The sequence below is a fragment of the Rhinolophus hipposideros genome (genome assembly GCF_964194185.1).
Source record: "Rhinolophus hipposideros genome assembly, chromosome: 15".
NCBI lineage: Eukaryota > Metazoa > Chordata > Mammalia > Chiroptera > Rhinolophidae > Rhinolophus > Rhinolophus hipposideros.
In genome coordinates, this window is record NC_138061.1 from 25,493,853 (window position 1) to 25,518,269 (window position 24,417).

The following is a 24,417-nucleotide window of genomic DNA, read 5'->3' on the forward strand; positions in this document are numbered from 1 at the left end:
CAGCTCAGTGGCCTCTGTATAGCCCTGGTCCTGGGCCAAATATGGCAGCTGGACGGCAGCTCCTCCTCTCTTCCTGTTTTCTCCCTGCTCCTCCCCCTGCTGGAGGGGACAAAAAAGCTGATTGCGAGCAAATTCCGGCCGAGTACTGGGCAGAAATGGCTGCAAGTGGCCGAGGTCTCAGAAAGGCCATGCATGCCTCTCCCTGCCCTGCTTGGAGACGAGCTCACTGGAAAGCCAAGGGATGCCTGAAGCCTGAGTACGATGCGGTGGTGATAGGAGCAGGTAAGTCGGGCTGAGCCAGAGCCGAGGGCTGGGGAGGGCAGCCCTGCTCAGAGGCCTGGGGTGACCCCTTCCCCTCCCTCTTGGCACAAGGTGGCCAGGAGTTGGGGCAAGAGCAGGGGCTGGTGGAAAGCCCACCAGTCTGCAAACAGGCACCAAGGTTCTGGGGCTGGCTCTGCTGTCGCTGCATAGTCTAGGGCAGATTGCTGCCCTCTCTGGGCTTGGATCGTCCTATCTAGAATGACCAGGGAAGACTCGGTGAGCTCAGGGGTTTCCCTGTGTCTCCTATGAAATTAGCTGGTTGCCACCACATTCTTGAATTATAAGGGTTGGGAAGAAAGAGCCCTGGGACAACAGACCTGCGAAATCCACCACTTCAAGTGTCCTGAGTTTTGGGTCATCACCACTTCACTAAGCTCACCCATTCCCAAAGGAAACTGGAAGCATTTTATAAAGAGAAGTTAGGAAAAACTAGAAACGAGTCCCGGAGATCCCAGTGCATGTCCCCAGAGGGTGGCAGTACCCCCACCCCCCGCTGCCTTGCACATCTGGGGCATGTGGGGATCTGCTGCAGTGGTCCTGCTTCACTTTGCTGTCCCCCAGGCTGCAGAGCACCCGATTCTACCAGGTGACTATGTGAGGCTGCAGCCAGGACCAGGGACCCGGTCCCTTTCCTCGGGGCCTCCCTTTCACTTACAAAGGACCCCAGTTTCAGCTTTTGACATTCTTTCCAACTGGGTTTACACAGAGAGACAGTGACAGGACTGAAGGAAGAACACGCTCATTGCACAGCTCGAGCTGCACCGTGCATTTCTTCATGTTTGTGTGCACCAAGAGCAGTCGTGTGTGGGAAGTCTAGCAGTCACCTCTCCAGCGGAGAATGTGTGCATTTATACACATGCGTCAGTTTATTAGAAATGCTAAGAAAGAAAAGCGTAGCACACTTTTACATTTCAAATAACAAAACTCTAAATTCCAGGTAGCCGATTGTTTCTCACCCAATTTCTGTGACTTTTGCCAAACTCAGTAGCCAACCTATAGTTCCAATTGGCAAATGAGGATAGTTCTGAAAGGAATGTTGTTACTTTACAGAGTAGAACGAATGATGGGGCTGACTTTCCTTAATCAGATAATCTTCTTTGAATACTGGAAGAACATTTCCTCTAGTTTTTGTGCAATTCACAATGTAACAGGTACAAACACAAACAGTGTTAAGTTTAATCTGCATTATTAGCATTTTTTCCATCACTTTCTTAAGTCTAATAACAGAATAATAAATCAAGCCCTGATGGGTAATGCTTGCTGATTTCCATGGTGTAAATACTCTTGGCGTGACCTTTTTCAAGTTACCAACATGACATCACCGAATGGGAATTTGGGAGCAATACACACCTGGTCATCGTTATATAGTATGGCTGCTGTACCGATACATATCAGTAAATAACCGCACTAGAACAGATAATAGTAAAATGTAAAATAATTAGGAAGCGGCAGGTTTTGAGTACTTATTACCTTTGTTTTTAATATATTTTGTTGTAAATGAATATAACTTAAGTTTTACCAATGTGAGCGTGTTTGACAACCGCTCACGTGCTCCAGCCCCCACTGACAGCTCAGTGAATGGAAGCACCCAGGACTCAGCCTCAGAGAGGAACCCCCACAGCTGCCCTTAATGACAGCTCACCCCTGCTGTTTCCTGGGAAGGAGGCTGACTCTAGGCCTCATCTCTGCCTCCCTAAAGTCGTACCAGTACCTGGGAGCCACCTTGAAGATGACCCCAATTTAGTCATCTGGCTCAACATGCCTCAGAATGACCCAGGAGCTGCTTCAAATGCAGTTAGTTCCTGGGGCCCGGACCTGGTGATCAGGAGTCTGAGGATTGAAGGTGACTCTGGAGGTCAGCACGTGTAACCAGCACTATGAGTGGATCCGATGCAGGTGGCTGCAGCCCACAGTCAAGAAACCACGTTCAGAGCAGCGTCCTTCCTGACGCTGCCTGGGCCTGCTGCCTAAGGATGCCGCGGGTCAGGCCTGAAAATGAGCTGAGCCTGCAGCTTAAGGCCCTTCAAGGGGCAAGAGCAGGTCACCAGAAGCCACAGGAGGGCTCAGCCAGGCCTAGGGGTGGGGGCGGGGGGAGGGGAGGAGGGTCCGAGGGCATCCGATCCTTGACCTTGGTCATCTGAGGTGTGTGTGTGCATGTGTGTGCTTACATGTGATGATTGAACCAGGACCCGGTTGCCTGGAAGCCTTTATTAGTTTTCCAAGTTTTATAATCGGCACTAATTAAAGGACAAATAGCTACCATTTATTGAGGGTCTGCTCAGGGTCAGGACTTCACATACATTATTGGTTATTCTCTCTGCAACACTGCACAGTTCCCAGCACCCTCTCTGTTTTACATAAGAAGCAGCTTGAGGCTCCCGGCAGTTAAACTGACTCTCCTGAGGCCATGCCTGGTAAACAGCAGAAGCCAGCTTGAGCCCCGCAGTCAGTCCTTAAGTTGTATGTATTTGAGAGCCAGGCGTTTCAAACTGCAGGTTGCAATGAGTCCCAGCAATATTTTTAAAACTTAAAGAGAATTTTCACACATATGTAAAAATAGTATATCCACCAGCATTATTTATAATGCTGTATATAAGTATATATATACTTATAGAATAGATCATCACCTGATTATCACATGATAAGAGTTATTAGCTCAGGAAACATAAAATGCATTTCTTCCTGTGGATTGTGGTCACAGAGGTTTGAAAAACTCCATTGTAGAGATTCCGTTAATGGATGACAGGTGGGCTCAATGACCTCTAAAACTCTGGGAGTTTGTATGTGCAAAATTTAAAACAAAATCACCTCAGCCGTGAAGAAATCCATCATGTGGGTCATTGCTGCTCCCTTATTTATGGATGTTTGTGAAATTATCAGCTAAGCATTTTATTTGAGTAAACACAGAGTTCAGATTGCTGCTCAGAGAACACAGTCATCTTCTGACATCTTTGAAGATGCAGAGCGACCTTCTGTCATCAAGGAGAGACACGTGCCAAGTGGTGCAGATAAGGCCGGACCGCCTCCCTGAAAGTGAGCTGGGCCTGTTCTTTGCCCAATGCGGCCTCCATCAGCAGCTGCACCTGCTCTGGGAGGAAAGAAAGAGGAGGCCGCTCAGCCCCAGTGCCCCCGTGCTCCATGTGTGGGCCTGAGGCTGCTGGCATCAGAATGACCTGGGAGCCTCTGAGAAGTCGTTCCAAGTCCCCACCCCCCAGCCTGCTGAGTAGACCCTGGGAGGGGTCTGGGAATCAGCATTTACAGAAATCCTCCGGAGATCCTAAAGCTTCTCACACCTGCGGAGGCACTCGCTCCCGGGGGGCGGGGGGGGGGGGGAGGGCATGGTGTGGAACATGGGATCCCAAGCGCAGGTCAGCGCTCTTAGCCCAGAGGCAGCCCTCCTAAGATTTTTGGAAAGGATCTTTATATGTAAGATAGGTAAGTTTGCCCAACCAGCTAGGACCCCTGAAGTATACCAGCTACTCTAGTACACATGGAAACTATATATGTTTAATTACTTCATTTTGAATTGTTTCTGCTTTATTTGGGGAACACTGGGGGTCGATAAAAACATGTACCTAAAGTCTCCTGGGGCACGACTGTGAACCTCACTTGGCAAATCAAGCCAGGCTGGACAGCAGCTGTCCACAGGACCAGCACTCCCCTGGTGGCCAATGAAGCCATGGCACACAGGGACATCGGCATTAGCCCAGCGGCTCTCCTGGTACATTTCCTGGTACATCAGTGGACCAGCCATGCTTCCCTTCTCTGCTCTGCCAAGTAAACTGGGACACTCCCTCCGACGGACACCCGTTCATCCCCACATGACAAGCCCCGCAATACGAGGCTTCATGGGACAGCTTTTGTTGGGTGACCGTGGATTTCTCCTTGCCCCCTCACTCCATCATGGAGCTGCTGGCCAAGACAAATGACAGGGCGTTTTTCAAGCCGGGGCAAGAACTCAGGTTTTCTGGCTTCCCACAGACGAGGTGTTTTGTGGAATTGAGCCAGATGCTGTTCCAACACCCAGGCACAGGTTTGGTGGGGCCCTCCAAGGCTACCTCCCCAGGATCTTCACACGTTTGGGAACAGGGATGGGTAGCTACACTCCTCAAAGAATGTGTCTGTCTGCCCGCTGACTGGTGTTGCTTTCCTCCCTTCTCCCCTGTCTCTTTGCAGGTCACAACGGGCTGGTGGCTGTGAGTACCTCCCCTCTCTGCTCTGCTCCACTGGCTCCTGGGCATGTAGCACTCAGCAACCACAGGGGAGAAGGAAAGGCAGGCTAGCCTCCTCTCTCTGCTGCTGACCAGTGGCTAGGCCAAATGGACATCGGCAGTAGTTAAGGAGCATGTCAGGGGCTCCCTCTCCTCTCCTCCCTTCTCTTCTCCTCTCCTGTCCTCTCTTCTCTTCTCCACTCCCCTCCCTTCCTCTCCTCCCCTCCCATTCCCTCCTCTCCTCTCCATGCAGGTGGATTCCCCCCCCACCCCACCAGCTTTGGGAGAGTCAGGGAACTTTCAGAGGCGAGATGATGAAAAGGTGGGGAAGTGTATAACTGGCATAGCCTGGGAGTTGTGAGGCTGGGTCCCCACGACTCCAGATTATGGGCAGTTCTTGTGTGTAGAGCCCTGTGCTCCCAGCTGGGTCTAGGCCATGTACCCAACTGGAGTACACAGCTGCTACACGGTCCCACACGTACCCCAGAGACAGCGAGGAAGACAGTCCAGCGGAGGGGATTCCAAGCTGCGTTGGACCACGGTTACCCTCAGAACTATGTTTCTCAAACCTGAAGCCACGTACCCCTAGGAGGCCACAGTGTGTGTTAGCGGGGGTTCAGGCCGCAAGACAAACACAGAACATCTTCCTGAGGCAGTGGTTGCCCCAGAATATCAATACAGGGGACTTAGAACACCAGTAAAGGAGCTATGAGACATCTGTTGAATCTGAGTAGTTTCCCTGGCTTATCAGTTTTACTTGAACATTTTACAGGGGCATTCTGGAACTCAGCTAATCAATAATTTAAAAGATCAATTTTATATTGATATAAACCTGGGTTTGTCTCCCAGCTCTGCACCTTCCTCTGTGGTGGGTAAGGCAAATCACTTAGGCTGTCTGAGCCACGGTAAAATCAGAGTAAAGACGCCCAGCCTCAGCGGTGTAGTGAACGGAATAGGTAATGCGCATCAAGGGTCTGGCACAAACACTTACACGAATGGTGGCTCGTGGCTGGAGGTTTCTAGCCTGAGGCCCACCTGGGTAGCTTCTGCCATTAATCGAGCTGGGTGGTGACTCCCTGCAGCCAGGAGACCACACACTATGGGGAACCGTGTGGCTCTCAGTGAGAGGGTGCTGGGAGGAACTGATTCTTTGTGGGGTGATTTGAGGGGAAATCTAAGGAAGTAGGGGTTTGCTCTAGATTGGAACCTGTCAGAACGTGGGACAACACTGTGACCAGGCATCTCAATAAGTCCTGTCTGTAGGAAGGGGCACTGGTGTGAAGAGAGTGGTACTAGTGAAGAGGCAGCCGTCACTTGGCCCAGAGAGGGGGCGTTTGGTATTTTGTGGGTGGCCCTGAGACCCTGTTTTGTGCTCAGTGAAAATAGTGAAGAGGGCTTGCTCTGTCTCGGTCTATATGTCCTCAGACTACCTGGTCTGAGGTGCACATTCTAACAGGAGAACAACACGACTCGCCTCTGAGGGCCAGCCCAGCTTCCCAATGTCGGGGCTGCTCTTTTTCCTTTCACGTCAGGATGTGTCAGGAGTGTAGATTCTGGGTCCAGATCATCTGGGTTCAGTTCCCAGCACCTCTACTCATCAGCTCTGTGAGCCTGAGGAGAGCCATTGACCCCATTGAGCCTCAGTCTCCTCATCCGTGAGATGGGGAGAACCACGGTGCCTGCCTCTGTGATGCTGGGCTGGATTCAATGAGATGACCCACTGCAGTGCCTGGCACATACTAGTCGCCAAGTGAAGTTTTTTAAAAGTCTGAGTTCTGAACTACATCGTCCCTATTGTCACATTGGGGGTTGAGGGTGGGGGCGGGTGGGGGGACCAGCATTTAGGTCAACAGATCAGGACTAGTGCAAGTCAAGAAATGTTTATTGATTTCCCACTAAGTGCTAGAGAAAAATTAATAAAACTCCTGCGTCATTTGTTCTCCCAAATAATGCTGTGCTATAATCACAGCTTCTTTTATTGAGCACATTTTATGTGCCAGGAACCGACTCAGTGACGCCTCCCAGCAGACCTGCAAAGCAGGCAAAGTGGGTATTATTATCATCAGCCCCATTTTCACTCATGAGGAAATGGAGGCCAGGTGGAGTAGGTGCTGAGGCTGCCCCAGCAGGAGAGAAAGGAGTAGAAGATGGCGGTCTGCCTCGGCGCTCACAGGAAAACTCTCTGTGGGAGGAGGGAGGAGGCTCACCCCAGCCTGGGGGAGATGGGCCTGAGTTCACAGAGTCACCTGGGCCTGCCAGGAGGGAAGGTCACCTTCAGCTGGGAACTGGAGGGGCGGGAATAGTCATGTTGAATCTCAAGACAACTAGGAAAGTGACAATTTACAGGGGAAGTAAGGAGAATGGCATTCCCAGAGGGAGTACAGCATGAGTCGAGGGGTGACTTGCTGGCCCTGTAGTGATGACCCACAGACCACAGGTCAGCCCCCCAGCATAAAGGGAGGGCCCTGTGTGCCCCTCCAGGCCGCCTACCTGCAGAGACTGGGGGTGAACACAGCCGTCTTTGAGAGACGCCACGTCATTGGGGGTGCTGCTGTCACTGAGGAAATCATCCCAGGTGAGCCCCAAGAGGTGGTGTGGGGGACAGCGGGGAGTCACCCCTGATGACACTGGTGACTCTCTTCGTCTGATTCGGTTTCAGGGTTTAAGTTCTCCCGCGCGTCCTACCTGCTCAGCCTGCTGAGACCGCAGATTTACACCGAGCTGGAGCTGAAGGTAGAGCCCCCACCCTGTAGCCTGATGGTGTTGTGGGGCAGTTCCTCCACATCCCCTACTATATTCCCCTTGGCGATTCCCCGCATTTGAGGTATCTCTTCCATCTGGGGGTTTGTCTGTCTCCCACAGTCTCCTTGGTACATTCCCACAGATGGGTTTTGTCTAGCCCACCTTTGCGTCTTAAAAATCGAGAAATTTCACATAAAAAATCGGACTACTTTTGATGGATAAACGTTGTCAACATCAGGCCCATGTTCCTATGTGCGGCACTGGCTGATAACCTCCATGGGACAGAGTCCCAGCCCTCCCCCTTCACTTCCTGGTGTCCCGTCTGCCCCCGCAGGGAACCGTCCTGAACCCTTGGGCCTCTGACTTTGCAAAGCTGCCTTAGGACATGAGCCCAGTTAAACTTTAGCTCCTGTTACCATTCTTGGCAGCCTGAGCAGGAAGTCAGAGTGACTTTCACCTTTTCTGGCTCCTGGGCTGTTTCAAGGGGATCCTGAGAACTCCCAGTCTGCGCCCGTGGACTTCTCTTAATCAACTTAACCTTGGCCCACAGGCCTGCCGACTCTGCCCCGACCTTTTCCCACTCCTTTCACCCTTCACTGCCTCTTTTAGAAATTCAGTCACCACATTCCTGGAGCCCCCTTAGTTTCTACCTGCTTGTTGCCTCTGTCACCCACCACTCAGAGACAAAGGTCCTCTGTGCCATCCGTACAAGCAGGTGCTGTGCACTTAGCACCGACATTAAGTTGAACGTTTGAAATTAATAAGACGTTGAGCCTCTGTTCACAGCTCTTTGGCTGCTGGAAGTGGTTCATGGAAATGAGTTCTCTGAACTAGATAACTATAGAAACCCACTCCAGAAATTATTCTCTGAGCCCCTATGAGAAAGGGAGACAGAGAGAAGAGCCTCTCACCTACCAGGCCTGGGAACAGGTCTCTGGTTTTCAGTCCCCCCCAGACTATAGCTGAAGGCAGTGTGCAAACACACCAATTATGCAGCCGTAGTGGTGCTGGGTGTGTGGGTAGACCCTCCTTTTGAAAAATCTAGCTTCTGAAAACTAAGAATCACAGAATAGAAAATTTTCATATAATTATTCTCTTTATATTTTAAATGCATCAAGGGGACTTCCATTTAAGGTGACCCTGCAGTACAAGAGTCTGCAAAGTAAATAACATTTTTGGATGTGAATAATTCATCTACCTTGTAAGAATGGATTTTCACATAATGGTTGCTTTCATGTGTTTTTCCAAATTTTAATTATTTATTCCTGGAGTGGAGGCCATGCTAAACGAGTGCTGGGAGCCGGGCCTCGGAGTCACAGAGATGTGGTGTTGAAACCAGATCCACCTCCCAATGTGACCTTGGATAAGTTATTTATCTTCACTGAGTGTCGCTTGTTGTATTTGTACAATGAGAATGATATATTTCTAGAGTTGTTGTGAGGTAATCTTTGTAAACCCTACTGCAGTTCCTGGAACAGGATAGCGTGTCGTGATGTGGTATCATATGGTGTGTGTGGTATGGCATGCTGAGGCTTGGCATGGTGCGCTGTGGTGTGCTATGGTCTGCCACAGGGTGCCTGGGCAAGAGGGCTTTTTATATCCTTACATGAAAAAATCGGAATCCGAACCTTGGGAACCTGTATGCAGGTACCTAAATGGTCAAAAGCACAATGAGAGACGGGTCAAGGGCAGAGGACACAGATCCCTTCATATGTTGCTTGTGCTGTGTTCTGCAGAAACACGGGCTGAGGCTTCATCTTCGAAACCCCTATTCGTTCACTCCCATGCTGGAAGAAGGCACAGGGAGTAAGGTGCCCAGGTCCCTTCTTTTGGGCACAGACATGGTAGAAAACCAGAAGCAGATCGCCCAGTTCTCGCGGAAGGATGCCCAGGTAGGGAAGCTGACCAGCCACTGATTTCCTTCTCCCTCGCCTTCCCCTGGAGGCAGCTCTTAAAAGGAAATGGGCCTGGTTGGCATTGTCCGAGAGCACCTGGCCAAAGGCCCCGGGGGCTTAGATGGGCTACTCCACCTGCCCGGGGGGGCTCCAGCCTGTGCTAGCCTTTGATCTTGGGCTCTGTGCAGAGAAGGGAATGGAGGTCAGTGACGAAGACCAGTGGGCATCAGAAACCCTCAAACCCATGTGTGTTCAACATGAAGCCACTACTGGGTGGCCTCTGCCTGCTGATTTTCCACTGGTGTGCACTTATACTGTTTGTGCTTTCTATCACGCCTGCTTTCATACAGAACTCTAACTGGTTATCCATACTAAAGCACCTGAAGGCCAAAAGGAAGGATAAAGGGCAGATCAGAGACAAGGACAGACTGAACTGGATCAGGAATTTAGGACTAGAGAGTTGTAATAAACATTCATTCGATTTGGCATCAATCCCCTGACAGCCCAAGGAAAGAAACTATCCACGATGGCATACGGGTCTGGTGAAAGGAAATGCCCACATCTGAGGGAGAATGCTCCTTTTTGCCTCCAAATTGCATTGTAAAGAATTTGTTTGGGTAGTTATTGAGTGTAAGGGGCCTGGTGTGACTGGTTTTGCAGACATAAAAAGATTCTTTGAATGGCTATTTTTTGTATTATGCCAAAATATAAGCTGAAGGCATAGCATTAACTCATATCTTGGTGGAGACATTTTTATAAGAAGAAATTAGGTTAATACAATCACTGTGTTGCTTTTTTGTCGTGTTGATCTCGTGTTGGATAAATCCAAGAGAAGCACAGACACACAGTGTATCTCTCCAACCAGGAATTTTCAAACCTGGCTGACGATCAGAATCACCTGGGGAACTTTGCTTTTTTTAGAAGTGATTCTTTTGTGCAGTGGGTTGGGGACCCCTGCCTACACCCCATTCTCCAAATCCTGCCCATCTCAGATGCAGTAAAAAGGATTCAGGACAAGGCCAGGTCCTTAGGCCTATACGACAGTGGCTGCGGCCTTGAGTACTCGTGACCACTAGCTGGAAGCAGGGGCCACACCCCACTGTAGAAAGTCAAAAATCTGAATTCTGGTTTTGTCTTTGCACATTGTCGTGTTGCAGGCCTGCTGCAGAGAAAGCTGTTTAACTTCACTTTTATTAAGACTTCTCAAATGTCCTTCAGCACAGGACTTCGCTTTGTGTAAGAGTTATTAAAATTCCATGGGTAAATCCATGAGTCTAGATGAACCAAAAATTAAAAGCTCTGGGCTGAAAATTAAGATAAGGCCTCCAGCAGCACAGGCATCCACCCCTGTTCCTGTCGCCCTTCCTTGAGGGAGGGGTGGGTGTCCTAACCAGGCTGTCAAAATGGATTCTGTTGTGGAAACTGGTGGGGTGAAGGGATGCAGGCTACTGCCCTTGTTTATGATGACAGGACATGGGAGATTTGCAGACCAGGCACGAACCGTCAGCATGCTGGAAACCAGGGAACGAGATCTTACTTGGATCGGTAATATATGGACAGACAGGCGATAAGGAAGAAACTTTTAAGTGGTTTTTGGTTTATCACAGAGACCACATTCTAGGGATACTTGCCAGTTTTCTGGGGCTGACTGCTGGTCTTGCCCAGTATTAACCCCTTGTCCTTGCTGCCACCCGGTGGCTCTCCTACTGCACAGGCATTCTCTGACCTCCCCTGGTGTTGACATCAACACACAGACCTAGAACTGGGAGTAACTCAGCACAGCCATGCGGAGCCATGCTGGGCAGGAGCCCTGAGGAACCATGGAGGCTGAGCTGAGGAGCAGCAGGCCACCTGGGGGCAGCATGGAGGGCAGAGCCTGGGGACAATGTCCCTCTGGGGTTCTAGACGGCCCCCCTAGGGCCTTGACGTGGGGCTCTGTTTCAGGCCTTTCCCAAATATGAGGCCTTCATGAATCGCTTGGCACTGGCCGTCGACCCTCTGCTGGACGCAGCCCCCGTGGACATGGAGGCCTTCCGGCGGGGCTCCCTGCTACAAAGGCTCAAGTCGCTCTCCACCCTCACACCCCTGCTGCAGGCAGGTAAGTCCACAGAGCAGGCGTCAGGGCACGATGAGTGACCTACACGGAGTTGAGCCCATTTTCTCAATGACTGGACATACATAAACCTGACCATCCAAGGCAGCCGGCCAACTGCCATCCATTAATAGGGGCTGCCTGGAGCACATTAGTGAGAAGATCTTAGCATGGCCCTAAAATAGAGCCTGACACAAAGGCGTATGTGCAACTTCATTCTGAAGGGTGGCCTAGGGACAGGAGGAGTGAAACCGGAAAGAGCGAGAGTCGGTACCACGCTGTGCGGCTGTGCTGACCACCATGCAGGTGAGAGGTACCAGGCTTGTGAGGACGCTTGAGAAGCCTTATGAAATGCACGTGTGGACCATTTCCAAGAGAAGAACGGGGAAACATTTATCCATTAGGTTCTGTCCCCCATAGGTCACAGGTTGTCCCCTGGGGTATTAACTGTCACATAGGGCTGTGTATCCATGGGCGCCAAATGGTTTTTGTGAGGGTCCTGTCATAGTACCAGAGAAGGCCAAGGACAGAAATGAAGAGGTGCATCTTACAGGTGTGAGGTGAGATGCTGTCGGTTGCACTGTGTGAAGGTGGTTGAAGCCTACATGGAGCTCATCACCATGGCCATGGGTAGAATCAGAGATAGGAGCCAAGAGAGTTTGAAGAGGTGTCCTCAATACAAGAAGGATGCTAGGTTTGAGCTCAGCAAGAAAAGAATTCTGTGATCAATTAGTGATGTCTGCCACGGATATGAGAAGGGAAGTTTTGCGAAGCATGCTATTCTTTTCTATCACTCCTTGAGGGTATAAAGGCCAGTTTAGCTTCTATATTCTAAAAAAATGCTGAACCAGTTAGCTATGGTCACAAAATTGCTGCATAACAAACAACTGTAAAACTCCAGTGGCATATCAAAATTTATTTCTCATGAATCTGCATGGTTCAACTGATCCCAGATGGGCTCAGCTGATTTGGTCTGGTCTCACACATATGTCTGTGCCTGGGACACATCGGCTAGGTCAGCTATGCACCAGGTGCCTCTCATCCTCCTCTTGGAAGCTGCAGGCCAGTCCAGGCATGGTTTTCTTACATCAATGGCAGAAGCACAGAGGGTAAGCCCCAATGTACAGGCCAGTTTCAAGCCCCTGTTTGCAGCACATCTGCAAACATTCCATTTTCCAAGCAAATCATGTGCATGAGTTCAGCATCAAGGAGCAGGGAAGGTCAACGCAGCTAGGGTGGGGGGCACTGTAGAGTTATATGGCAAAGTGTGTGGATACGGGGAGGGGTGAAGGATCAGAGCCAGTAGAATCATCACACACTCCAAAAGTAGACATTGCTTCTCAGATTACCAGCCCAGAGAGCTTCGTGCAATAAACATGCAACAAACATTCATGCAATGAGCATTTATGGAGCAACTGCTGTGGGCCAGACGCTAAGCTAGGCCCTGGGGCTACCATGTCTCAAGGCCTTGCTGCCCTTACTCTCTGAGATCATCTGAATCCACATCAGAGGAGTGGACTAGCCACACCGGCTACCTCCCACGGCACAGCCCTCAGAGTTCAAAGTAAGGGAATATGGTACAAATTAAAATGTTTCCAAAAATAATGCTAAGAACTAAAATGTGTTAAGTGCCTATGAACTTGCAAACACTTTACATACCTCATTTAATCCTCACAGTAGCTCTTGGGAGTATGAAATATTACTCCTATTTTACAGATAAAGAAAACAGGTACAGAGATATTACAGATTAGAGCGTTTCCTTCTTGCCTGTCTCAGTTTATGTTTTATGGATCTTCTCTTTCAGGCCGCATCCTAGGAGTCCAGCTGCCCCAGTATTACCAGGTCCTCACAGCTCCAATTACCAAGGTGAGGGACTCCCCAGCCTCAGACTGGGCCTGGCAGTGAGACTTTCTCTCCTCCCAAGGTCCAGAAGCCCTTCTCTCTGCCATTTTGCTGTCCCAGGTGCTGAATCAGTGGTTTGAGTCCGAGCCTCTAAAAGCCACTCTAGCAACAGATGCTGTGATTGGAGCCATGATAAGTCCCCACACTCCAGGGAGTGGGTGAGTGGGGAAGACGAGGTGGGGCAGCAGGCGTGGGGTGAACTCCTCAACAAAGGCAATGACAAGTGTCATTTCTGAGCTCGCCCAGAGAGCCAGGCACGGAGCCAAGCACTTCGCATACTATTCATTTAACCCTCAAGGCGACATCTGAGAGCTGTAGTTCAGAGACAGGAAGTGTTCTGCCCAAAGCCACAGAGCTAGTAAGTGACAGAGCAGATCTGCAGCCCAAGTTGTCTGACCACCCTCACCCACCCAAATCTTCCTTCTTAGCCTCTACTCTCTAGTGCTTCAGTAAAGAAAGCCTCTCTCCCACCTCCCACTGTGTTAGCTCAACTCACTCTTTCTCACTTCTCCTCCCCTCCCAGGAAGCCCCGTTGCCCCTGCCTCTACACTGATCCTTTTCCTGGGTTCCAGAACAGGCTCCCACACAGACACCTTTGTAAGGGAAGGAAGCTGCCTTTCCCTTTGTGACCGTGTGGGTGTACTGACAGCCTGATCCAAGAGGGGGCAGTCAAACACAGCGAAGTCTATAGTGTGGGAGCCGGAATGGAGGGGTGTGTGTGTGTGTGTGTGTGTGTTGGGAGAGAGGACGCTGCCAATTGTTGGGCCATGTCCAATGCACCAGAAGATGCATCTAGAAGCTGTCAATGTGGCTTTTCTCTCAAAGGATGAGAGCACCCTTTGGAAGTGGCTTTCAACACACGTTAAGCCAGCCCCAAAATCCCCACGGCCATGGAAAGGGGTGGCAGCATTTGCCACACCTTGGCCAAGCTCCATGATCAAATGGCCAGTTTCTTTCTACCAGTGGGCCTCCTACCCTTTTCTCTGTGGGTCTCCTGGAGGCTTAGCTGCTGCCCGTGGCTGTAAAATGTGCCTTTAAGTAATTTCTTTCTTCATTAATCCTTTCAATAAATATTGATGGAGCCTGGCGGTGCTGGGTGCTGGGGCCACAGTAGTGCATGGAACTGAAATCCTATGGAGAGAGAGGTAGACACAGAGCAAGTAATACTAGTGGAGTGCCGGGAATGTTACGATCAGGGAAATAAAGCAGGGGAACAACGTGGTCTGGGGTCAGAGACACACTCCATGTTTAATCTGAGACTCTAAGGATGGGAGGAATCAGCCAAGCAAAAGGTGCGAGAGGAAGAGGATTCTGGGCTCCAGACCAACATGTGCAAATGCAGGGAGTCCATGCAAAGAACTGAAAGAGGTTCAGTTTGGTAGGAATGTGGGGTGCTTGGGGGAGCATGGTGAGGGATGAGGCTGACGAGCAGGCAGGAGACCTTGAGGTCATTTTTTGGGACTGGCCATTGCCCTAGGAGCAACAGTGGGCCAGTGAAGGCTTGGAAGGATGGAAGTAACACGTGCAGAGCTGGGTTTTGGGATCGGGCTCCAGGTTCTGCATAGAGACAGGTCTGCAGGGAAGAAAGAGTGGGAAAAGGTGTTCCAACTTGGAAGACAGTATCACAGCAGTTTAAGGAAGAAAAAAAGAGTGACCCAGACCAGGGAAGATGTGGCAGGGAGCAGGGGTGTTGGAAACTTCTCTACGAGGCACAGTTGACAACGCTTGATTAGATGTAGGTGATGAGTGACTAGTAGGAGGCCAGATTGACACCCAGGTTTCTGTTGGAAACTGAAGGTGCCATTCACTGGGATGGGAAAAAGAATGAGTTTAGGACGCCTGTCAAAAAGCCATTCCAATGGAGAGATCTGTGGCTAGCTGGACACACAGGCGGGGGCTCAGGAGAGAGCTGGCGTCGCAGCTACACTGTTGGCACCAAACCTCTGCATACAGATACGTTTGCGGGGAAGAGAATGTAGGATGGGGAGGCAAAGGACTCTTACAAAAGCCTAGGGCTCATTTAAAGCCTAGTGGGACGGGGCTGGAGGCGGGAGGGAGAGGCTGAAAGCACAAATGGAATGGATGGTTTGTACCTGGAGCTCTGGGGAGATTACTTCCACCTCCAGCTACTGATTCCAATGGTCTGTTCTCAGGTACGTGCTGCTCCATCACGTGATGGGGGGCCTGGAGGGGATACAGGGGGCCTGGGGCTACGTCGAGGGTGGCATGGGTGCCCTGTCCGATGCCATCGCAAGCTCGGCCACCGTGCACGGTGCAAGTATCTTCACTGAAAAGGTGAACCCCCTTCTACCCTGTACCCCAATTATTGGCTAGAATCCCAGGATAGAACACAGTCTCAGATTCGGAAGGTCCCTCATTTTACTGATGGACAAGGCAGGGCTCAGAGTCAAGGGGCTCAGATTATGCAGCCTCTTGGTGGCTGAACAGCTGTCAATCAGGTTCCAGTTCTGTGAACTCAGGTCCCCTGTGAATTCTCCACCACTGACCCACATGTAGACTAAGGCTTCCCATGCGGGGGTGGGGCGGGGTGGTGAGCTAAGGTTCTCCAAGGCGCTGTAGAGCTCGGCAGGGTGGATTCGGGATGGAGAAGCTGTGCGTGCCGAAGAGCAGCACAGACAGTGGAAATCCCTCAGGATCCAACCTGCCTTCCCTCCCTGGGGGTTTCCGGGGCCTTGTTCCTACGGGCTCTAGACGGTGGCTAAGGTGCAGGTGAGCAGTGAAGGACGTGTCCAAGGAGTCGTGCTGCAAGATGGCTCAGAGGTGAGGAGCAAGGTAGTGCTGTCCAATGCATCGCCACAGATCACCTTCCTGAAGCTCGCCCCACAGGTGAGGCCCGCGGGGTGGAGGTTAAGATGTGTGCCAAGACAGGGTCTAGAAAATGGGGGTGACCGAGGGAGGCAGGACGGCATCGGGGTAGGATAAGCAAGTGCCAAGCCTCTCTGCATCGGAGGAAGCCAGCCTTTCTCTTTCTTACTTAACAGGCAGGTAGCAAACGGGAAGAAGCCTCACAGGTGAGGAGAAAGATCCAGAGAGATGAGGTGCCATAGGCCATGCAGCTGGTAGTTGGCAGAGCCGGACCTGGAATCCATGTCTGACTTTCAACCCAGAGTTATTTATACAACTTTTCTGCTATCTTAATTTCTCCCTTGTAATCAACTCTAATTCCGCTGTGTGTGTCAATTATTTCTGTATGAATGCCACATAACAAACAACTACATGACTTATGGGCATTTAACAAGAAATACTGATTTAGCACACAGAGCGGGAGAGTTCAGCTGACCTGGGCTCACTCAGGCATCAGCCATCAGCTGTGAGTCAACTATTGGGCCCTGCTGAACTTGGCTGGGCTCGCTCCCATGCCAGGGGTCAGCGGGCTGTGGCTAGTCCAGGACAGTTTCTGCCGGAATGACCGGGGTGACTCAGCGCTGCTCCATGTGTCTTTTCATCCTCTAGCACAGTCTCTCAGCATCTGGCAGAAAGCAAAAGCAATCAAATTCTATCATGCAAATGCTTTTCAAGCTTCTATTTGTAGCCTATTTACCAACATCGTCCTTGTCTCATGGCCAAGCCCAGAGTTAGAGTGGGAGGGCGTTACAAAGGGGCATGCATACAGGGAGGGGCAAGGATTTGGGGCAACTTTTGCAATTGACCATACCTTCCCTGTCCCCAAAAGATACATCTATATGAGCATGGAGCTCCCAACCATTCTTGGAACTATTCTTGGAGACAAGCACCACTTTTTCCGAGTGATTCTACTAATAAAATAACAAAGATAAGTTCTCGTTAAGGCTATTCTGAGATCATAGTAAGACTTCCAAGAGCTTCCAGACCAGAGGACAAAAGAGGACTGTAGACCACTGGCCATCTCCAAAGCAGGAGCCAGTGTGGGCCACTTACAGGCAGAACTGCTGGCCGGGTACAGAGGAAGAATTGCTCAGTGCTGAGCAGGAGGGGGGTCCAGGAGGGCTTCACAGAGGAGGTGATTTGGCTGGGCTCTGAAGGATGGAGCGGATTTCTGGAAGTAGAGGTCAAGGGACCAGTCTGAGCAAAGGAGGAAGGCAGACCCTCGGGGGCCTCAGCCATCCCCAGGCCTTTCATGGAAACTTCTCCTTCCAGGAGTGGCTTCCCGAGGAGTTTGTGGAGAGAATCTCTCAGCTGGACACACAGTCACCCGTGACTAAGATAAATGGTAAGAGGAATACCTGCCACACTGCAGAGCTGTCTCTTCTGACATCATCTGAGTGGGCAATCTCCAGGTCTGGGGAAAAGTGAATTACATCATCATCTCTATCCCCTGACCTCCAGCCTGCCCCTCAATTTGAAGGTGAAACACTCTTCTGCTTTTCTCCTCCCAGTGCTCCACTTGGGTGAGCAGGGTGATGGGTAGAGAAGGACCCTGGCGGGGGTGGGGAGCAGCGTAGAGGACACAGGCCTTTGGGTCCTGACCCTCCCCATTGGTCCCTCAGTGGCTGTCGACAGGCTGCCCGACTTCCTAGCGGCCCCCAATGCTGCCAGGGGCCAGCCGCTGCCCCATCACCAGTGCTCCATCCACCTGAACTGTGAAGACACCACCCTCCTCCATCAGGCTTTTGAAGATGCCATGGATGGCTGGCCTTCCCACAGGTGGGTGGGCCCTGGGCTTCCTGTCCGCTGGGGTATTCTTATGCATGCATGTGGTCCTGGGGAGGTGGGAGGAACTGTCCAGACACAGCGGGGATGGCCTCTTACTCCTGGTTAAACATTGACCGTGAGGTAAAATCTGCCTAAATCCACACATAGGTTCTAAGGCCAGGAAATGCATCCCAGGCAAGAAATCTGTGAGAGGGGCAGGCAAGGGGTGAAGAGTTGGACTTGTTCCACCAAATGTCATGGGTTAACCGGGTTAACCGAAGGGGCAAAGAGCTGCAGAGATAACAGTGCTGGCACCTGGAAAGAACTGGAGAAAATGCTTTCTGGGAGAGAAAAGGAGATTCTCTGATTCAGCAGCCTGTCGGAAGGCACACACTCACCCGATTCCACATTCTCTCTTATCTCTGATAAGCTGCCTTCATGCAACCCTTCTAAAAGTATTTTCTACCTCCCTCCGCAGCTGTGTCCCCATCCTTCTGGGAACAGGCAGGGACATTGCAGGAACAAGCATCTTTCCATACTGTCAATTGTCCACCAAAACTTGGTGAAGACCTATTCTGTGCCAGGCTCATATAGATACACATTGGGGGATCTGGGGGTCAGGCAGGGGCATGAAACAAAATGCTTATCATAAGATGGGCACACACATATTTATAGCATGAGGTAAAGAGGATGTGTGTCCTGAGAGAAGGGTAGAGGGCAAAGACCACCTATCCATTCATAAATATTGGGGGGCCCCTGCTCTGTGCCAGGCTTAGTTCTGGGACCTGAGCACAAAGCAGCAAGCAGGGTCAACATGGCCTCTGTCCTCACGTCTCTGACCTCCAGTGGGAGACAAGAGAATCAGCAAACATGCACTGATGATATGGAGGAAGCTAGATCAGGAGAGGGAAGGGTTTGCTAGTCTTTATAAGGAGGTCAGGAAAGGCTTTTCTGATAACATAATGCTTGAGCAGAGACCTGAAGGAAATGAGAATACAGGTCTCGTGGATATCTGAGGAAGAACATTCCGACAGAGGGAAAGTCAGGTGCAAAGGCCCTGGGGCAGGCGTGTGCTACTCTGTTGGAGGCACAGGGATGAGGCGAGTGGCTGGAGAAACAGAACCTGGGAATAAAGGGTAGGACGTGGGGTCCGAGCTGCAGCTGCTACAGCCTGCTGGGCATTGTCAACCATTCCTGGCCCGAGAGGTTTATGCAGAGCCTGACATATATTTTAGAAGAACCACTCTGGCCACTGTCTGGAGGAAAAGGGCCATCTGTTGCAATTTGTTACCATTACAGAATCCAAGGGAGATGGGACGGTGGCTTGGACCATGGTTGGGGCAGCAGATATGATGAGAAGTGGCCAGATACTGGGTGTTTGAAGGTAAAGCTGAAAGGATTTGTTGCTGGACAGGAAGTAGGGTGTGAGTGAGACAGAGGAGCCAGATGATGGTGTGTCCCTCTGTCGACAAGGGGCAGATGGTGTGTGCGGGAAGAGCAGGTTTTAGGGGAGAGCAGGCACTCGGGTTTGGACAAGTAACCGTCAAGATGCCTAGTGGACATCCGAGTTCAGGAGAAACATTGCGAGTGAGGGACGCAGGGAGACGGGGCATTTCGTGTGGCTTTGAAGGGTGGCCATATTTGGAGAGCAGAGGAAGAATGCGTCCAAGCAGAACAGGTGTTGTAAACAAGGGAGCGGCAGGAAGCAGGTCCCAGCTCAGGGGGTGTCAGGCAGCCCCAGCAGCTGTTTGACTTGGCCTGCTCAGGACAGGTAACCAGGCAGGGGGTAAGCGTGGTTGAAATCTGGCCGCCTGAGCACCTGCCGTTTTAGCCTGGCCCCTTCACTTATTCGTGTTGTCTGTCTGGACCTTGGAGACAGTTGAGACCCTGGTTAGAGTACAGGCTGTGAGATGAAGGCAGGGACAGGCCACACACAGAGAGGCGGCTGTGCAGCACCAGAGACCTGGGGCCTAGGGCTGGGGGAGCCCCTCGGGAGTAGTCTGGACCGTCCTATGGTCACTGAGCCCAGGCAGGTGAACAACCCCCGTGTCCTTACAGAGATAATTGGCCCTGCCTTGACATCATGTCATCTCAGGCCTTCCTTTTGTCCCCAGTCATCTCAGAGCACCCCTAGCTCCTTCCCTTGGGGCAGCTGCTGTTCTTCAGCTCTGACCCTCTCCTGCCCCTTCTCACAGGCCTATGATTGAGCTCTGCATCCCTTCCTCGCTGGACCCCACCCTGGCTCCCCCCGGCTGCCATGTCATCTCCATCTTCACTCAGTACACTCCCTACACACTGGCTGGTGGCAAGGTCTGGGACGAGCAGGCGAGAAACACCTATGCAGACAAAGGTAGGAGACGGTCCTGTTTCCAGAGTGACAGCTGGCCATGCGGGCTCACTGGACCTCTCTCTTCCTGGCTGCCCCATTCAGGATTAACACCTTCAGGTTCTGTCCCAAGCGAAGAGAAGTGCCGAGGGAACTTAAGTCAACATAGTGCCTACCTCCTGGGTTCAGGCACTGGGCTAAGAAAGTGAAAAAGACACAGTTCCTGCCCTCAAGTTGCTCACAGTCTAGTGGGTTGAGTAACAAAGAAACCAGCCTTACAGTACAAGGTACTATGTGAACCAAAGGAAGGAGCTGTGCGCCAGAGAGACAAACAGAGCTTTCCAAGGAAGGGACATGTGAGCTAGGTTTTAAAGGATGAATACGAGTTGGCCAGACAGCAAAGGGCATTCCAAGCACAAGACACGGCTTGAGCACAGCAATGAGGTGAAGAAAGCTTTGCATAGTCAAGGAGAGACAAATAACTTTGTGTTTAGGGTTGGGGAAGGAGGTGGGAAAGGGTGGGGGGCTAAACCAGCCTGAAATCCATAGGCCTTTGCACTGAATTATTTATTTGCCTGTGGACTGGTTTTTTGTTTGCTTATTGGGATGTAATCTGCATATGCTAAAAGAAACCCATTTTACGTGTATGTTTTAATGAATTTTAGTAAATTTGCCAAGTGTGCAACGATAACCCCTCCCTTCTTCCTCTTAACCCCACCCCGTGTGCCTGCCGGGCGTCCAGTGTTTGACTGCATCGAGGGCTACGCCCCTGGCTTCAAGAGCTCCGTGCTGGGCAGGGACATCCTCGTCCCACCTGATTTAGAGAGAATCTTTGGGCTTCCTGGAGGGGTGAGTATAAGCCTGGCGTGCCTAATACATTCTTCTCTCTACACCCCCTCTTCCCGGCGAGCCCTCCACACTCAGCCTTTATCGGAAACGGGGACAGTGGCAGAGACCATGGTGGAGGGGGGACAGAGGAGTGGTCAGATCTAGGGAGTGGGGAGGAGTCAGGAGACACAGACAAGACAGAGTGCCTGCTGAGGAGGTCACCAGGATGGTGGCCCTTCTGCCTGCATGTCCATGTCAGCCTGAGCCCTTGGACTTTCCACAGAGGGAGTTCCCCTCTTAAGGCAGCATGTCCTCAGACTTCTATCCGATATATCAAAAACTCACGGAGACTGGAGGCAAGGAGACCCGGTAGGAGGCCGACGGGAATCCAGCAGCCACAGCCCACATGGCTATGGATCACGTGAATGAGTCTCGGCCCAATCGACATGTGCTGCAAGTGTAAAAGGCTCACCAGATTGCAGAGACTCAGCGCGCGTGCGCACACACACGTAAAATGTCTCTTTAGTAATTTTTATATTAACATGTTGAAACGATAATGTTTGGGATCGACTCGGTTAAATGAAATATAATTGACATTAATTTCACCAGTCTCTCTTTAAATTTTAATGTGGCTACTAGAAAATAAAAATTATATATGACTCACGTTACATGTTTATGGGCCCGTGCTGGCCCAGATAGAAACTAAAGGAGGAAAAAGGGTGATGGATGTGGAAGGAAGGCGTGGGGCGGCAGAAGTGAGAAGTCTTGGTAGGTCAGGGCAGAAGTCATGTGCAGGATGCAGCCTGGAGGCCGAGGAGAGTGGCGTCGTCCACGGAGGCCGGGGAGAAGGGACAGAGCAGACTTCAGGGATGAGGATGAGCTCAGTTTGGGACATGTTGAGGGTTAATGGAAGTACATCCCCACGGAGGGTCCAGCAGACGTTGTCTTCTTGCCCAAACCTGCCCCACAAGTCTGGCCTTCCCATGTCCATGCTGCCTCCCTTCCTGGCTAGTCTGACCCAGGCCAGTGGAGCAAAACTGAGCTCGGGTCCCAAAGCCCTTTGTAGGCCATTTACTGTGATTCTGCTGGAGCTTGGACCCCCAGGGTGCAGGCTCAGATGGGTGTCTTGGCCAAAGAAACATGTGCCAGAAGCCAAAATAAGTCAAATTCCTCTATTATTCAAATAGGATGAGTGGGTTTCCTCATCCACAGCAAAACCTTTCAAATCTTCCTTTTCTTTCCCATTCAGTTTCCATGCACTCTGAAGATGCTCCCCACCCTTCTTTCTTCCTGAAAAAAAGTGCCTCTGGAAAGCCTCACCCTTCCGCCCTAGGACATGTGGCTCTTCTCTCTCTTTCTCCTCTCTTTCTGCAGCATAAGAATCAAGGAAACATCCCAGAAGGAGAACAGCCTTCCTCAGAGAACAGGCGACGGGAAGACACCCACAAAGGCGGTAAAGACCATAACACCCCAGGCTAACGGCTGTGGCCCTGCCTCCCACAGAACATATTCCATTGCGCCATGGGCCTGGACCAGCTCTACTTCTCGCGTCCCCTGCCCCTGCACTCCAGCTACCGCTGCCCTCTCCGGGGCTTGTATCTCTGCGGAAGTGGGGCCCATCCTGGTGAGTGGCCCTCAGTCCCACCACAACCCTGAGTGGCCAGTGAGAGCTGGCTGGACATCAGAGGCTTACAGACGGGGAATAGGATAAACAATGAGGGAGGAGGGAGAGCAGGAGGGAGCATGGAAGTCCCCCGAGAACAAGCCATACCCCATATGCAGAAGCCTCAGCGCTTGGGTAAACTAACAGTGGTGGCCTCGGCCAGACCGGCCACAGCCCACGAGTTAGCTCCCAGCACCTCCTCCTGAGGTTTAAAGGTATGTCCCCGAGACATCCCTCCAAATTCCAATTTGGGGTTCTGAGAGAACCACGTCCCTAAGTTCCCCCTCCATATTTTAGACCAGCAAGAATCAGTCAAGTTAAGTTTCTCAATTTTAAAATCCGCCCCTGCACCTATCCCGAGCCTAAGTGACCTCACCAAGGCGGCTGCTTCATTCTGACCTTTTCTCGGAGCTGCGTGGGCCTCAGCCTCCCAGAAAGGCTCTGTACTTCCGTATCGTCCCCCTCAAGCCCTCACTCCCATGTCTTAGTTTCGCCTGCTGAGAGTCTCGCCATCTAGCACATCAGCTCTCAGACTGAGGGGCCCCTGCCCCAGAACTCTGAGGCAGGAAGCCTGGAGGGGAGCCCAGAGTCTGTCTCCATAGTCGTCCCAGGTGGTTCTGATGCCCACAGCCCGAGCACCTCCCTCAAGCATCCTGCTCTGCCTGGTCGCCGCTCTCTGTAAGCCCTGGTCCTGCCTGCTCCCTGGGGGGTTCTCAGCACAGCTTTGGTTCACGGGAGGTTCCCTTCCAGGAGGAGGTGTCATGGGAGCCGCTGGACGCAATGCAGCCCACGTGGTCTTCGGGGACCTCAAGAGCATGTGACCCTGAACCAACTCTGACCCAAGATGAAGAATGCACCTTTGAGCTTTTACGTCTCCATTGGGTCAACTGCCCAGGTTATGGCTTGAGGCAGACCAGCCCTCAAGGCTCAGGCGACTACTTTAGAAAAAATGTACAAATTACATTTGGTACTGGTGAACCTTGAACCCATCAGTTCATGAATGAGCGAGTTTTATTTTATTAAAAATAATGTTTCATAGCTAGTTTCTATTCTTTCAATATATTAGTAGAATAGGTAATATGCAGTAATTTGTAATGACACGCTGTGTGATAATAGGTGGGATATACTTCTCTGGGATACTCAGGATTCTCACAACATCGGCTCCAAACAGTCCTTTGGACCAACAAGCATCTCCGACGCACTGCTGGGCCACCACCACCAGCGGATTGGAGGACTGCCCTGGTGAGGGCCAACCTGCTGCTGTCACATTCCAGGCAAACTATAGGAAAGGACCCAATTCCCCAGGGACCCACCAAGTTATCCCCAGATGAAGATCAAATATATGTTGATGGAAGGAGAACTGACTCTGGGTGGTGAACACACAATGGGATTTATAGATGATGTAATACAGAATTGTACACCTGAAATCTATGTAACTTTACTAAGTTGTCACCCCAATAAACTTTAATTTAAAAAAAAAAGATTATACAGATCTAGATTTATATAGACACCCACCTCATTGCTTAACTTTGCTAAACTCAGATTTCTCATCTGTAAAGGAGTTGTTTTAAAGATCAAATAAGACAGTAGGTCATGTTTTAGTCCAGGGTCTGGCACATGATAAGCATTCAGTACACTCTGTGCATGATGGAGGGGTGGGCTTGCTGCTAATACTCTTGGTGGCGATGTCACTGTCATTTCTGTATTCTGCAGAGAAGAGGAAGGAGGGAGAGAGGGAAAAGGGGAAGAGAGGAACAGAAAAAGAAGCATGTGGGTGAGGGCAACTCTCTATGAAGGTAGTTGCT

General features: G+C 51.1%; 1 protein-coding gene across 1 annotated transcript; it reads left to right on the top strand.

The window, feature by feature from the left end:
- Nucleotides 1-155: 155 nt before the first annotated feature.
- On the top strand, nt 156-24,084 carry PYROXD2 (pyridine nucleotide-disulphide oxidoreductase domain 2; the record flags this gene model as incomplete). The annotated part of the gene is made up of 16 exons (XM_081074311.1): nt 156-282; nt 4,498-4,517; nt 7,014-7,107; nt 7,192-7,265; nt 9,011-9,166; nt 11,114-11,267; nt 13,066-13,127; nt 13,224-13,321; nt 15,317-15,458; nt 15,876-16,010; nt 17,301-17,373; nt 17,651-17,807; nt 19,991-20,145; nt 20,864-20,970; nt 22,453-22,573; nt 23,363-24,084. The coding sequence occupies 16 exons, from the start codon at nt 156-158 to the stop codon at nt 23,431-23,433; spliced, it is 1,746 nt and encodes a 581-aa protein (XP_080930437.1). The 3' UTR covers nt 23,434-24,084.
- Nucleotides 24,085-24,417: the final 333 nt, after the last annotated feature.